At 29.5% G+C, this 16757-nt stretch overlaps 1 protein-coding gene across 3 annotated transcripts; it reads right to left on the minus strand.

The window, feature by feature from the left end:
- Positions 1-2445: 2445 nt before the first annotated feature.
- Positions 2446-9039, minus strand: LOC113853044 (respiratory burst oxidase homolog protein C-like). Of its 3 annotated transcripts, none has more exons than XM_027483486.1 (12): positions 8310-9039; positions 8057-8219; positions 7910-7958; positions 7632-7745; positions 7080-7502; positions 6546-6929; positions 6354-6449; positions 6112-6227; positions 5869-5971; positions 5563-5636; positions 3197-3753; positions 2446-3057 (listed from the first exon to the last, which is right to left on the minus strand). In XM_027483486.1, the coding sequence occupies exons 1-12, from the start codon at positions 8902-8904 to the stop codon at positions 2948-2950; spliced, it is 2784 nt and encodes a 927-aa protein (XP_027339287.1). In that variant the 5' UTR covers positions 8905-9039; the 3' UTR covers positions 2446-2947. The 3 variants fall into 3 exon arrangements, with proteins under 3 accessions (XP_027339287.1, XP_027339289.1, XP_027339288.1); XM_027483488.1 differs by having other exon boundaries at positions 2518-3057; positions 8057-8205; positions 8302-8972; XM_027483487.1 differs by having other exon boundaries at positions 2518-3057; positions 8057-8208; positions 8302-8972.
- Between the last annotated feature and the right edge of the window lie 7718 nt (positions 9040-16757).

A 16757-nucleotide genomic window follows, 5' to 3' on the forward strand; every position in this document is an offset into this window, starting at 1 on the left:
CACTTCAATCAACTTTTTATTTACCAGCAAATATGTTAGTTTCCATGTTTTGTTCTTCTCAATTGCATGAATCTCAGCATCCATGGTTTTTCTTCGATCACTTGTTGCTTCTTCAAAAATCATTGGCTCACAATCTGCAAATAAAGTAAAAAATCGATATTTTCTTCATTAAATGGGTCATTATCATTACTTACAACATAATCTTTCAATCTGGCTAGTAGTCTTCGTTGTCTATAATCTGTTAGATATTTCAAGCTCATCAAGAGCTACATTTGTTTGTCAATTATGCTCTATATAGTTGTCAGGAATTATCATTGGTATTTGAAGACCAATCTCACATTCCTTCCTCATCAAATGTCACAACACGACCGATAATCATATTCTTTGTCTTCAAATTATAGACTTTGTATGCCTTTAAGTTTGTGCAGTAGCTAATAAACACACATTTCTCTCTTTTATCGTCAAGTTTCTTTCTCAGTTAGTCTGGTACATGAGCATAAGCTATATATCCAAAAACTTTGATATGTCAAATTGATAGTCTTCTTCCACTTCAAGCTTCTTATCACAAACACTTTTAATTGGACATATGTTTAAGATATACATAGTAGTAGCAATAGCTTCAACCTAAATTTTTGGCATTTGCTTAGCTTTCAACATGAATCTCACCATATTCTTTCTTTTAGGAACTCTATTATGCTAAGAAATATATTTAGTTGTTAGTTTATGATGAATTTCATGTTATTCAAAGAAATATGGACAACTAAGACACTCTTGGCCTTTGTCTATTCTCAAGGCTTTAGTTTTGCAACTACTTTGTTTCTCCACAAACATCTTAAATGACTTGAAGACATCACAAGTATCTAATTTCTGCTTTAAGAAATACACCTATGTTTTCTTTTACTAAAATCATAAATAAAGGTAATGAAGTACTTGCTACCACTATGTGTTAAAATATCAACTATGCACAAATTTAAGTGTACAATCTCTAATGACTTCTTTGCCGTCATGATTTTCCTATAAAAAATAATTCTATGTGCTTCTTTCTCAATTAGAAAGTCCCACAGACACTGAAAATATTTACAACAAGTATACCATAAACATATTCTTTTTTGATAGATAATTCAATCAGAAAAAAAAAAAAATGAAAGTTGTTGCCATGACTTCTTCCATGGTTGACAAAATCAAAATTTCTTCCACCTCTTCCTTGGTTAGATTCTCTGAAATTATTATCTCTTCCTTGATTAAATTTTTCACGTGCTTTGCTTCTGAAATTTTCTCAACCTCTATCTTGTAATTCTTTTTCCTCCATTATTGAAATTATCACGACTTCTACTTCCTGCACTTTAACTAGATTTGATTATATTGTTGAGATTCACTTGACTCTTCAAGGTTTCTTCACTTATTTTTTTTTAGATGACTTTAGTGCTTTCCTGCAATTTTGCTACTATCATGGTTTTTATGTCGTGAGACTCAATTATTATAGTCACCACCTTGTTGTTAAGGATGTCTATATTGTTAACAAGATTTGTAATACGTGAAAATATTGTTTCACTAATTCAAATTAGACATTTCATACCTTTCATATTCTCTAAGTAGAGATTGCAGCTTGGACTTATGAATCTTCTTCACTCCTTTGTATGAGAGTTTCAAAATATTGTTTCTTTGGCAGTTTTAGCATTTATAACTTTTCCAAAAATTGAATTGTCAACTATTTGTTGAATTTGTGACAGTGCCAACTAGTCTCTCCTCCTAGTAGTATCATCAGCTCCTTCTGCTATCCCCGTATCAATAAAGCTCTGAATATTGTAATCTATGAAACGAGTGGTCATCAAAGTAATAAAACTATAATTTGTCATCTAATTTGAGACCAGACCATATAATATTATAATTGATGATTATTTCTCTCTCAACAATAGTGTGTAACTATACACAATTATTTGATAGATGTAGCTATACACTGTATTCACTTAAGCGAGCTTCAATTTGCTTTAGTGAATCTAATGGACAATCCTCTACTATGATTAAGTGAGTTGAATTTATTTAAGCAAATCAAAATTGGATGATCTTGTTCCTGGATAAACTAGGTCAAAATCTAACTTCATTCCTCAGACTTATTCTGTACCCCACTTCAAAGACTTCCACCTTCAAAATATTATTAAAATAGGTTAGGATGGATTTATTTTTCCATTTTGTTGTCTGAGTAATATATCTATATAATTCTTGAGATTATAAACACCAACCAATTTAGCTTGTAAAATAAAAGAAAAATTATTAAATATCAATTACTTTAATCCTCATTTTGTAAGTTTCAATTTAAGGATAGATGGCTTCTATTTATTACTATTAAGAACTAAAATTATTGTAAATTTAAGAAATATGATATTTAATATTTTCAGAGATTAAATGAAATAGTATTATCGATTGTTTTATTCTTTCTTTTTTTAAGTTTAAAAGTCATAAATTTTCTCAATGCAAAAAATGTGACCTGCGACAATGATCATTAGGCCTTCCTTTTGAACCATCGGTTAATATATAAACAAAATAAACGGTTCAGAGTTTACGATGCAATGGTAGACCAATTCTTTTAAGGGCTCAATGTAATGTAAGTGTTGCCACCTATTCCGGTTGGACAAATTAACCCTCTTCCACTTCTATTATTTTTGCCAATTGCCATATTAATATTACTCCTTCAGTGTTTGGATCTCATTGCGCAGCATGCGATGCGATGCACATCTCGCGATCCACTAGTGATGCCGTTGCCATCCATTCACATTTTCACACCTTTGGTATTTGGTGGCCGACACCCAACTTAATCATTTTAACTCACATCAACCCTTCATCATTACACCAAGACGTAATAATTCCTACACTGAATACACAAGGGTTAATTATTATCAACAAGACACAGCTTATCCTTTTCTTTACAATAATATTGTCCATCTTATTATTAAAAATTTTCTTTGTGGAAGTCATATTTGGTGGTTGTGTTGTGAGAGAAATCCGAAGCTAACTGACGAAGCTCTTTGGTTAGCGCTGGTGGCCCACAGTAAAATACCCCTGCATTACATAAGCATGATGGTGTTATTAGGCACGAGTAGTAGCACAAAATTTTGTGATAGTTAGTTAAACAACATAAGCACAAAGTGGGCATATTTGGAAAATGTTGGTTAAATTAGAGTGGGAAGTGGCAACTCACCAACGCGGGCTTGTGGATGATTAACCGCAATGCGCTTGTAGACACTGCGCCAATTGGGTTTAGCAAAGTGAGACATGACACGCGTGCCAGAGACAATGTCCACGCCATTCTTAGCATGATTTAGTGATTGCAACATTGCAATAAGAGCAGAGCGAGCATCACCCTCTTCATAGACACTAGTGCAATAGTTGTGGAGCTCAATCACTCCCCTGTGATCCTCTTCAGCTACCTCATTCATAACCCCTTTGAACCAGTCAAAAGAACCTTGCTCTCTGGTCACCCAGTAAAAGTAGGCCCTCCTAGTCTTGTAGTTCGAACCAGTTTTCTTGTGTGGGGATGAAATTGGTGATTTACCACCAAACCCACTTGCTCCCTCCTCTATGGTGGTCCCTTCTTCTTCCTCTTCCATGGCCTTGATGTTGTTCACTATGTCCTTCAGTATACTGATCATTGGGGTGGCTCCAATTCCCAGCCCCACCAGCAAAACCACCTCGTACTGCTTGTAGTCTTGTGCAGGCGCTCCATATGGACCATCAATCAGAACCTTAGGAAAAGTGCTGCATGACATTAATTGAAATCCTCGTATCATTCGTTTGTCACTATGCCATTAAATATTCATTTAGGGAAATGGTATCAAACTAGGGAAGGAGAAAATGACAACATGCACGTCTGATTCTGGACATTTTAAATAGCATTTGGGTTGCGTATTTCTTTTACACTTTCATGAATTCAAAACTAATTAAAATATCTGGGCTGGTGACCGGCTACCACGCTTACAGGCAAGACGAGAAATTTTCAACAAACGTCCTTGTCTCCTTGTCTTATTTTAAAATAATAATAATAATAATAATTTTTGAAGTCCAAATTCCAAATAATAACAACCATTTAAGTTGGCCACTAAGATGATAAAATCTAAGCAAGTGACAAGGTGCGTCGGGAATGTCGGCAACAATCATTATTTAAATTTAATTATTTATAACTTTATCTAATTCGTATTATCAATTTATTAAAAATTATGAGATTTTAATGATTTGTAAACTTCAATCAATTTAAACAATTAATAATAATAAATTTTATTCAAACAATGTCTATTATATGTGTATTAAATATTTTTTATAAAATTTTATTATTATTAGTTGCATAAAGATTAACAAAGTCATATTTATCTTGAATTTTAATCGATTGATAGTGTGAAATTTTTACATTAATAATATATCAAAATTAAACTTTCATGAAAAGACAGAATTTGTGAATGAAGTTCAAACCCAACAACTGGCAACTGCAACGGCCTATGTGGTACTGCTGCAACTTCAATTTGTTTAACACGAAAAAACAGTTTCACGTAATTTTGGTTTACTGTAAATTATTGATTATTGACTTTGAATGGAATAAAGAGAAAGAAAAAATAATAACCACAAAAGGGTCTGTTAACTTTTCCAAACAATATTTTAAATTAAGAAAAATCTAGAGTTTATAATAATTTAATATATTTTTAAAAAATTCTAAAGAAGTTATTTTGAATATTTTTCATAAATTAAAAGCAATATTTTCAAAAATATATACCAGAAAAGCAATTTTTAAAGTTGAAACAAATTCTTCTAAATTATGGGCATGAAAGGCATAAATAATTAATAAAAAATATTACCTCTGATCCTATTTATAAAAAACAAATACTTGATTCATTAATAAAAAGAAGTTAATGTCATAAATTTATATTTTATTTCAGAAATATCCATAGTATTAGGTGGTCAGGTTAGTACCAGGTATATTAAATGAATAAGTGTATCCACTCTTATAAATAAATAAAGGACGAGTGCTTTATTAACATAATTCTAACCATAAATAAGGATGAAAAAAAAACTTAACAATTAATACATTTGAAAATTAATTTTTATTTTCTATATTTAGGACAAAAAATTGATAATGGTTTTTTGTAAATAAGATTAAAGGTAGTAACTTATAACTGTCATGAGCAATTTTCAGCTTATTTTAATAAAGTTCTTAATATAGTTTATCAAAATAAATTATTCTTAACTTATTTTATTATTAAATTTGTAATATAAATTATTATTTAAAAATTTATTAAATAAACACAATGTGATTCCAAATGTTACTCTTCGTAAATTATGTGAAATGCATTTCATATCCAACATACGACTCATCCAAACACATGCTACACTCGATTTGTGAAGTGCTAAATATTTTTTTTGCAGGACTGTCAATCACATTTTATTTTTCTTTTCAATTTAGATGTGACATTCATTCTAATTCTTAAATTGATTAGACTTAGAACTAACTCATTTTCAAAAGTTAACTCGTAAGATCAACATCTTAACATTAAATTTCCTATGTTAAACGTGACTTACCTTGGACTGCCATCTCCTTGCAAGTATTCAGCTCTTAAAAGTCCACTCTTCCCGTTGTTGGGTGGCTGACAACACTGAAAGAAACAAACGTTGTTACAACTAATCACAAAAGGAGACCAAGAATTTAAAAGAATATCAGATAGCACTTAGAAATGTAAATAAATAAATAACTGAAAAATAAAAATTTATGTGATATTGCACCCACATAGAAATAAAGGTTACAGTGTAAGGATCAGTGAGTTTTTCTATTTAAATTATTTTCCAAATTCTAAATAACATTACCAACAAAAATTAACCTGAATTCACCTCTGAGAACTTGACTCGGAGACTCCGGGTCCAATCACCAAGTGTCCTGATATGAACGCTAAGGTAAGCATCACCAGGGGACGAGGTTATAGAAAATGGATGCCTGTGAAAGCATAAACATAAATTTTAAATAAAAAATATATATGAACTTTGATAGAAATCAAGGACAGGCTATATGAAGGTATTTAGATTCAACATTAGATATAGAAGACAACAGTTGCCGGTGTTTCTTAAAATTCATACCATTCAAATGGAGACACGGCAGAACAATTGAGAAACATGTATTGTCCACTCTTGTATCTAAATCCCTGAGGCTTTGACATATGAAGACTCAGCACATTTCCAGGATAAACAGCCACCTTCAAATTGGGCAGTGAAAACGTGATGAGAAATACATTTCAATGATATTTTTATGTAACATACTTTATAAGCCCAAAAATATTTTATGTTTTGTCACATAATGAGTTTAATTATTCCATGCTCACCTTTAATATTCTCACAGCCTTGATGCTTGATCTGAGTGCTCTAGTCAATCTTTCCAATACATAAATGATGATGGGAATAGCCAAATACATCCACGTCTACAAAACACATTTAAGTTCCCCCAATATAAATTAGATAAAAAAAAACTATATAAAAAGGGAAAAATGGTTAGTTAACTGAAGTAAGGTGCTAACCGTTTTCTTGTACCATTCCTGGGTCAAGTATAGTTTGATTCCATGCACAATCAGAAGAGCATAGACAAAGACAAATAGATGATGTGAGTACCAAAAGGCATTGAAACCAGTGAGATTGTTGAAGGGTTTGGGTAGCTTGACCCGGCCTCTCCTGAACCAAGGGCTAGCCAGTGTGAAGGCTATTGCCATCAGAACAACCATTATAATCCCTGTCACTCCTTCCCATGATTTGACAAAATGCCAATAATTTGATGGTTGATCTCCAAAAAAAGGTTTCATTAGCTTGTACTTTTCACTACTTGCATGAAGAAGGCGAGGAAAGTCACAAGCTAGGTGATAAATAGCATGTATACCAACGCCAATTGCTATTGCCACAGCTATCACCTGCAAAATATACCCTCATGTGCTTACTACTACAAACTTTTGTACCATATTGTCTTGTGAGAACTATGATGTCCCAACAAACATTTAAACAAAGTAGATATGTTTTCTCTTCTAATCACTCTCAAGTGAACAAACGGCAGAAAAAATTACCTTGTGGAAGTTGAGGTTGTCATCAAAAGGAACCATAATGCCAAGCTTGGTCTTATTCCTGACCCAGGTGATGGTGTTTCGACAAACAGGCAACAAGATAATAGCCATGTTCAATTTAAGTGTCTCAGCTGCACCTTTGGCCATACATACACAATGCCCCATTACCTCATACGCAGCTTTTCTCCGATACTGCACAAATTTGTAGGCAAATAGACCTGACATCACACCAATCCACAGTACCAATACCCAAGTTCTCTGCCAATTGTCCTGCAGGAAGTATTTGGTATCTCTATACCATCTCCTAATCGGATTGTCTTCATACGTAGGCTTAAGCTTTAAGCTTAGCAATTGGCTCAGGTACTTACTATCTCCTCTTGTAGAATGACTTGGTCCATGCAACAAGAGCATCTCTAAGTCATTTACCTGTTTTCCCAGCAATAATCATCAAATGGCCAAAGCAATGTGGCCAAGATGAGAATGTATAATAATAGTGAATGTATTTTGATTCCTATCTTGGGATTATGAAATAGGCTTTATCCTTTATGTAATTACCATGATAAATCCTGTGTCATCAGGGTCCAGTTCTTCCATGATCAAAGCCGCATATTCCTCTGCCTGCTTCTGTATGTTTGAGAGTTTGTTGGTCGTGGCGCTAAGGCAGATAATCTGAAAACAGAATAGATCAGGCAAGATTAAGGACAATCCTATTCTAATGGAAACAAAATGCAAACCAGAAAAAGTTGCCCACAAAACTACTTCAATAATTTTGTCAGTTGATGGGACTAAATAGTAAATTCTGATTCCACATTGGTGAATTTATGATGCCATACCTCATTAATTTCTTCCTCAGTGATTCTTCCATCCGCATCTTTATCAACCCTGCATTCCAAATTAAGGTTGGTAATATAATTGAGAACATTCCACAAGTACCTATTTCAATTTATACATTATAAAACATCAGAAAAGCAAAGAATTACATGTCAAAGAATGTTCTAAGCCTAGAATCAAAACTCTGGTCAGAAATCTGGTCCCAGAAGTCCTTCAACTGGGTCTTGTTAATATAATCCCCACGAATATCCCTCCTCCGAGAAAGAGCATCAAAAAGCTCCCCAGCAAAGGCTTCAGACTCCTTGTTCATGCCTAGAATTAAATCCAAACGTATATTTAGAAACTATTTTATACCTTAAAATAACATTTCATTAAAGTCCTTGTGTTGTGAAACTGAAATACCTATGCATTTGGCAAAGAGAGAACGATGAAGATACCCATCAGTGGAAGCAGTAAGAGCATCAAAGTGCTTCTCAACCTCAACCCAGCCAACACCGCCATCATTCTTGCTTATAAACTTGAGTCCCTTGAGAGCATGAGATGCTGCAGATTTGGTCCTATCAAAGTGCACCTTCGCCGGTGCTCCTTCTTTGGAAAATGAAGTGAAACGCTTCAACTCCTGAGAAACCTGCTTCATGCGAATGGACGCACTCCGCACAACTGAAGCACCAAAGGACCTCTTCTTCTCGATGCCTTTGCCAAGCAAATCCACTGTCTCATCTTCCCTGTGATCATCATCAATGGTCCCTGCAACGGCTTTAACACTGCGTAAAGCAACGGATTCACCTTGAATATCCATAGTGACTTCAACGTAGTCCTCTTCATCATCATTGGTGTGGGGAAGATCTATGGCTGAGGAGGAGGGGGAAGGATTGAACTTGGCACTTCTTTTGCCAATCCTTTTGTTCAAAGGTCCACTGTGCGATACTCTTTCAGCACCAATGAGTTCTATGTGGTGGAAATCTGCAGAAACCCCTCCAACTTCGTCTGTTCCCATTATCTGTTTGTGTCAGTTTGAGGTTCTGATGATGCAAATTTCAAATTATTTTCTGAGATTCCCAAGATCCTTGCCCATGTCTGTCTCTTGAGACCCGTACCAGTTCTTCTATATCTCTTTATTCATTTTATTTTTAATATAAAATACGTATTAAATTATATATATACATAAAAATATAATTATTTTATTTTTATATTGTATTTTTAATTGATTTTTTAACGTGCTAGTTTTTTAAAATATATGTATTATTATTGTTATTTTTATTACAAACTTTTAAGCACATGTTTAAAGTTCGTTTTTCAGTAAAGATGTAGCAAATTGTTGTATTTTTAATATTATTTTTACTTTGATAATGATTGGCTATTTAGTCTTTTGATGCCTGGCCAAAAAAATATTCATAAAAACACTCCCTGTTTTTTATCTATTACTTTTAAAATAATAATACAAAAATTAAAACATAATTTATATTTTTATAAATTTAATTGAATAACATTATAAATCATTTAATTATAAATTATTAATTTTTAAAATAATTAATTTAAAATTAAATTTTTTATTTATATTAAAATTATTATTAATTTTTTAATATAATATTTATTATTTATCTTTTCATATATGATAAGGTATATAAAGTATTTGAAAATAATAAAAATAAAGACATAATTAAAAATATTATTTTAAATTTTAAAATAAATAGTATTTTAAAAGGTAAAATTATATATATAAAAATAAAGGTAATAGAATGTTTCTTGTTTTCAGTTGTAGAGTGGTGTTCAAGAAAGTTAATTTTTCAAGGGAAAAATGATAATAACACTTTATTTATGTTGCAATGTAGTTGTAATATATGCTACAGTTAAAAAGCAGGGGCATAGCAATTCAACAAACATGAACGAGAGATTATATAGAAAAAGAATTTAAGAAATTGTAAGCATATTGCTTTAAATTTTATTTGACAATGAATGTGATCTCTTCTTAAATAGACGCCAACTATTAAGTGAAAATGGGCATGAGATTTTGGTCAAGGTAAGGCTGGAGACAAATGAGAGAAAATCACAAAACTACTCTTCAATGATTTCTCTTAAAGTATATACAAATCAAGGAAAATTCTTGTAAAGCGAATGATAGATACTTATATTTATATTCAACTATATTTTCAAATATATATGATATTTTAATTAATTTAAGTTTAAAGTTAAATAATAATTTTTTAATGAGTATATAAGGACAAATGAAGAATTTATGAATGATATATTTTGTTTAAGAATAAACAAATGCCATAAGTTTTGATAAAAATTATTATTTATGAATTTTTATCATGTGCTTCTGAATATATGTAAAAGATATTTAAATAATTAACCTAATTAAAATATTGGATTAAACAGTAATGATATCGATAAATTCGTCTCCGGAGCACCTCACCTAATTCCGCGTGAACCTTTTTATTATTATTATTTTTTGTTCAAACTCATTCCCTCATTCGCCACTTGGATCTAAACGTAAGCACTGAAGAATTAATATAAACTACTGGTTTTTGAAAAGGAAAAAAAAGAAAAAAGTACTATTATACCAATATTTTCTTTTGGAAAATATTGTAAATTAAGGCATAAACATGTTATTGATATATTATTATTGAAATTTTTAATTTATATTTAATATTATTTTAATAAATTTTTATTAAAAAATATACTATTTAATGTTACCAATGCACTAGATTCTATAAAATTTACAATTTTTGTTTTGTAGTTTCTTTTATGAAATCAGGAAAGATCACAGTTCGATGTACTTTGCTCATTTATAAAGATATGTACTTCGTAGATTTATTTACCAAGTAATTTAATCATTGAATATATTCTTATTTATAATGCCCTTAACGTTGAAATAATGATAGACCAGATAGATTTATTAACTGAGTTGCTGTGTTGCAGATATTTTAGTCATTTGTAATTTCCATTATTGTTTATTTTTATAGTTAATACATTTAATAGAGCCCATTTAATTAGTATAGTTATGAGACAAATATTTATGATCAAAAATGATAAATATGTAGAGCCTTCTCCAAATGAAAATTCATTCAAGTTTTCAAACTGCAACTAAAACTTATTTAATATCATAGTTTATTTCTTTTTAGACTAATTAATATGAAGCAGCATTTTGCATAAGAATGATAATTTTTTAGATTTATTAAAAAATAAACTATTAAGTAACATGAAACGCTCAAATTATTTATACTTCTTTCACGTAATATGAAAATTTTAATTTTTTTGTCAAATGAATGGCCGTAATTCAATGCGTTGCCTTTGCAATTTGATTTGCATTTGACTTTTTGTTTAGCACTTTAGGCAAACATAGTGAGAAACAATTAATTAAGAAGAGTCAAGTCGCACGATTGACATTCGAATGTGAATGCGAAATAATTGTGGGCATATCTACCCCACTTCCTTTTTGGTTCATAAAAAAATTATATAAAAGGAATAAATTTAATTTTTATATATTTAGTTATTTTCAAAATAAATTCTCACCTATGTTTACTTGACATCCTTACATCACCAAAAAAAATATGTTGAATTTGCATGCCTACATGCCAAAATAAAATAAAAGGTTGATAATAATAAAATAAGCATCTTAAAGTCATGTTGTTAATCATACACACACACAGTCTAATACGTTAAATATCTATAATTAAGAATAAAATTAAAAAATTATTATTCTAATTTTAAAAATATTTAATGATTTATATAAATTATAATTAGTTAAAAATATAATTTTCAAATTTTAAGTTTTGATTTAATAAAAAGCTGTTATTTTATATTTATCAATTAGTTTAACATTATTATTATTATTATTATTAAATGTTTTAAATTTAATCAATTAACTTATTATTTTTTAACTGACGTATAGCATACACTTTTAAAATGCTAATAATTTGATAAAAGTATATTTATTTAGTAAAGTTAGTTTAATTTAAAAACATGCAATCCTTTAAGCCAATTAGTAATATCTAATGCAATAATTAAGCTTATAAACTCTTAAATTAAAAAAAAAAACCACTTATAAGATCTAAACAATTTTTTCAATTTTATTCTTACTATTTATTCCTCATCATTTTTCCATACTGTTAAACTATTTTTACTTAACTATTTTAATATCTCACTATTTATTTTTATTTTTCTAAAATGTTTTATGTTTTTTATAATTATTCAAAATTATAAAAATAAATACTTTTTTAAATTAATATTATCTAAAAATAAAATTTAAAATATAGAAAATAATATTCATATAATTCAGTTTATTTAATTTTATTAGAATGTGATTTTCATTAAAATGGTAAAAAAAAAACACGTTACAAAATACAAAAGAATTCAAGTAATTGTTATAATTTTCATTGTTTTTTAAGACAATGTATTTTTATGCTTTGAATGATGCAACAAAATTATTAAAATATAATATAAATCCATTTATTTGATCTCATTTCATATTTAAAGTGAAAAGAGAATATATTATTAAAAATATTATCCTAATTTTTAAGATGATAAATTATCTAATTCAATTAAAATATAAAATGTGATAGTTTTTAAAAATAAATATAATTTAAAAGGTGTAAACTATAATTAAGTAATTAAATATATTTTTTGTCACTCTATATTGATCAATTGTTTAAAAATTAATTGTTTAAATACTTCCACTCTAATTAAATTATTTATTAAATTTTTAATTTTCAAATATTGTTTCAATTTCCAGTTAAGTTATCTAGCTAATTTGACAAATACACTTATGTGAAAACAATTTTTGAGACGTGGCGCATTTTGACGTGACTAGAAACACTAATGATACGTTTTTTTTATGGACGTAACACACCACAGTATGACATGTTTTACACTTATGTACGTGAGGCATCTTATATTTACTTTTATCTACACTTTTATTGTTTAAATTAACTATTTTGGTATTTATTTTCAACACTTAACTTCTTCACCTGTAATAATAATAATAATAATAATAACAATAATATAAAATTAAATATTTATTTTATTTTAAAAATATCTTTATTCAAGTTTAATATTTTTTCTTAATTTTACTGCTTGTTATAACTAATATTTTCTTTAACACTCATTGAATTTCTTTGCAATAGTTATTGATCAGTATTTTATTTTAATATTGGTGAACAATATAAAAGTAATTATTATATTCTTTTTATTATAATAAATGACAATTATAATTATACCATAAGCCTTAAATGTTAGTTGTATTTTTTCAATCAAATGCTACCTACAATTTGGTATAAATCAAATCAAACTTACAAACATGAATAAAAACATTATTTCTTCTTTCTTTCTTTTCATTCTTTATATTTCTATCTTAATTTTATTCTCAAATCTCAATTGTTTGGGTATTGCTTGTGAGACTTGATTATATTTTGATTTTAAGTGGACAAATTTAAACAAATTTTTGTGTGTTAATCTTGGGAAGGGGAAAAATCAGATATAAAGTTGCACCATAGATTCGTCATAATTTTACTTTCAAAAAAATGAATATTATCACAATACAACACTCACTTTTTCCATCTAATTTTCTAAATCTAAAAGAAAAACTTTTATATTTTATTGAATTTATATGATTATGTTGTTCCTATGGCCATGCTACTCAACATGAATGCATTGTTTGATAGGACAAGACTCGAATCTCTTGATGGAACCAAATACAAATGATAGTCTCAATGACTACTCATCTTTTTCGAGCAACTAGACTTCAATTACATGTTGTTCAATGAAGCACCAACCATTCCCATTGAAAGAAATGTTGAAATTGTGAAGGATGTGATCAAGGATGCTAAAAATTATGAAAACATCATAAATTGGTACGCAATCATTTCCTTTATCATATGCCCAATAACCTATTTGATTTTTTGTGACAAATAAGTCTTTAAAATCAATTTGGAAAACACTTACTGGGTATCGAAAGTACATCACTGGTAAAAGGTTGACGATAAGTTAATCGTGGAGTATATTCATGAATATGAGAACTTGGTTGCTAATGTGTTAAACAAAGACATGAAAAACGTGTGAGATATTATAAACAAACATTTTACTTGAGAAATTTTCTCTTCTATGAAGTGAGTTTTGAAACTACCTCAAACATAAGAAAATATATTTCACCTTGCAATAACTCACTAGCTACATGAGGACTGAAGATACTAAATGTCTCAGATAAATATAATTCCACTTTTATAAACTTGCCTAATGTGAATTTTGTTAAATCTATTGCCACTTTAGTTAGAGAAAAAGATTCAAAAGCATGCAAGGAAGAAAAATGCACATTAATTTAGAAAGTCTACTTTAACTTTAACTTTATTGTTACTATCATATACTAAATTTGATCTTCTGCATGAATGACTAGGGCATGTTAATATATATAGTATCTATTAAATAATTATGAAATATGAACATGTTGCCTTCTATCAAAGAATCCTCTATTTCTAAATGGATTGTGTGCTTGAATTAATACATTATAATATTGTTAACTTTAAGAATATTATGAATATAAAAGGCAAAATGTATTATTTTATATTTATTAGTAATTATTCTCGTTACACAAAAGTTTATCTCATAAGAACTAAAGATGAAGTTGAGATCATCTTCATTAAGTATAAAGTTAAAGTAGAAAATCAATTGAATTGAAAAATAAAAGGTTAATAGCATATAAAGGTGGTGAATATAACTTAGTCAAACTTAAAAAATACGATAAAAAAATGACATAATACCTGAGTATACTACATCTTACACATCACAGCAAAATGAAACAGTTGAAAGAAACAATAAAATCTTTAAAAATATAATAAATGCTATGATGATTAGCTTTGATATGCTTGATAATTTGTGGAAAAAAGCAATAATAAATACATGTTATATTCTAAATAAGTTCTCTTATAAGAAACTAGATAAAACATCTCATGAAATGCGGAAAAATTATCCTCCTGGTCTTAATCATTTAAAAGTGTGAGGATGTTTGGCTAAAATAGAAGTATCAAATTTAAAGATAACAAATATAGGTGCTAACAAATTTGATATTGTCTTTATTGTCTATGCTCATTAGATATAGATTTATGAGTTCAAATAGCAATTCTATTTTAGAATCTAGAGATGGTCAATTCTTTGAACATGTTTTTTTTTTTTCTAAAGAAATTCAATTCTATATATAATGTGATGCCTTCTTTTGATGTTTCTGCTTCTTTTGTTGCTGTTATTTTTGCTCCTAATCATGTGTTTGAAATAAGAGATCTTGATGAAATAAATGAAGAGTTGGTTTATACATAGATGTTAGAAGAAGATCCCAAAATTTATGAAAAAGCAATAAAGTCAATTGATTCTTATTTTTGGAAAGAAACAGTCAAAAGGGAACTAGATTTCATAATAAGCGACCATACTTAGAAATTAGTAGATTTGTTTAGAATAGTAAACCTATTAATAATAAATAAACTTTTAAAAGAAAATATAGACCAAATCGATCAATAAACAAATTCAAGACTAGACTAGTTATTAAAAACTTTACTAAAACAAAAGGTATAGATTTCTTTGACGTATAAACAAATTAAGAGAGAAAAGAAAATTCTCAAATACAGGAATTTTGGATGCAATCCTTTTCTTTAAAATCATATCAGTGTAATGTAATAAGAAGAAGGATCAATTATAATTATGATTTGGGATTTTGATGAACTTACTGTAATATTCATATGAATTAAATTAAATATAGGAGCTTTATTTACTCATTTTGCATAATTAAAACATAATAACTGTAGAATTAGAGTCCTAGCAAGATATTATATGGATTGGCGCTCACATTTTGTATTATTATGTCGTCAGTTACGTTTCGTTGGTAGTGGCAGCCAGTCAATAATGCTCTTAAGTCACTTAAACAATCAAGTAACTAGCATGTGGCCTTTTAATGAATTTGGATGGATGTGATTTGCTGAAGTAATGTATAATGAGGGTTTATTATAATGCAGTAAGCCTTAAACCAAAAGGTTCAGGGTGATTGTAATCAGTTTTTGCCATCAAAATAAAGCAAGACACTTCACACTGATGTTCTCTCCAGGTTTCTCACCCAGACATATAATTTCATTGTTCCACTTCAATCTTCTGACTCTGTTGACTATTCACCAACACTTCTTCCTTTATTACTACTACTTTGTCAAAGGGAGAGCACTCCTCTTTTTACTGGCTTATTTATACTCGGCAACAGGTTGAAACTCCCCTCGGTCAATTGTCACACTACAGCTGCTGCGTCCTAGCATAGGCAATTGAAGTAAAATCCTTGCCACTATTGCTTGATTTAAAGGATAAAATACTTTCTGAGTAATGGATGGATCTAGATTAATTGCAGCCTGTGAGGGAGGCAATAACTGACCTTCTGAGCAAGAGAGGGAGAAATATGTAGAAGAAGAAATGAGGGACAAGTTCTTGAATGTCTGTCATAAGCCAGAGTCAGGTTGATTTGCCCCAGAGCAATTGAATGTCTGTCATAAGCATTTCAGGCAGAGGGAATATTTGATAAACAAATGTCATGATAAAATGTGAATTACAAAGGCGAGTAGTGGCTTCTAGAGTGATGGTAAATTACTATGGTTTTTGGGTGCCTGAGGTACATAGGTTGCTGGCTGGGCAACTCAGAAATAGTGGAAGATTGCAACATCATGGGTGGAAGTGAAGTAGGGCTTACCCTGAGATATTAGGATTCTGGGGCAAAGGTCATTTAACCACCTGTCTCTGACTGTAATTGGAGCAGAAACTGAAAATTTTTCACCTCCTTGGGTTCGCTCCATTTTAGGCATGGGTGATGACTACTACCAGATTTTAGCC

Source organism: Abrus precatorius, unplaced genomic scaffold (genome assembly GCF_003935025.1).
Source record: "Abrus precatorius isolate BTA unplaced genomic scaffold, Abrus_2018 Scaffold10, whole genome shotgun sequence".
Classification (NCBI taxonomy): Eukaryota; Viridiplantae; Streptophyta; class Magnoliopsida; order Fabales; family Fabaceae; genus Abrus; species Abrus precatorius.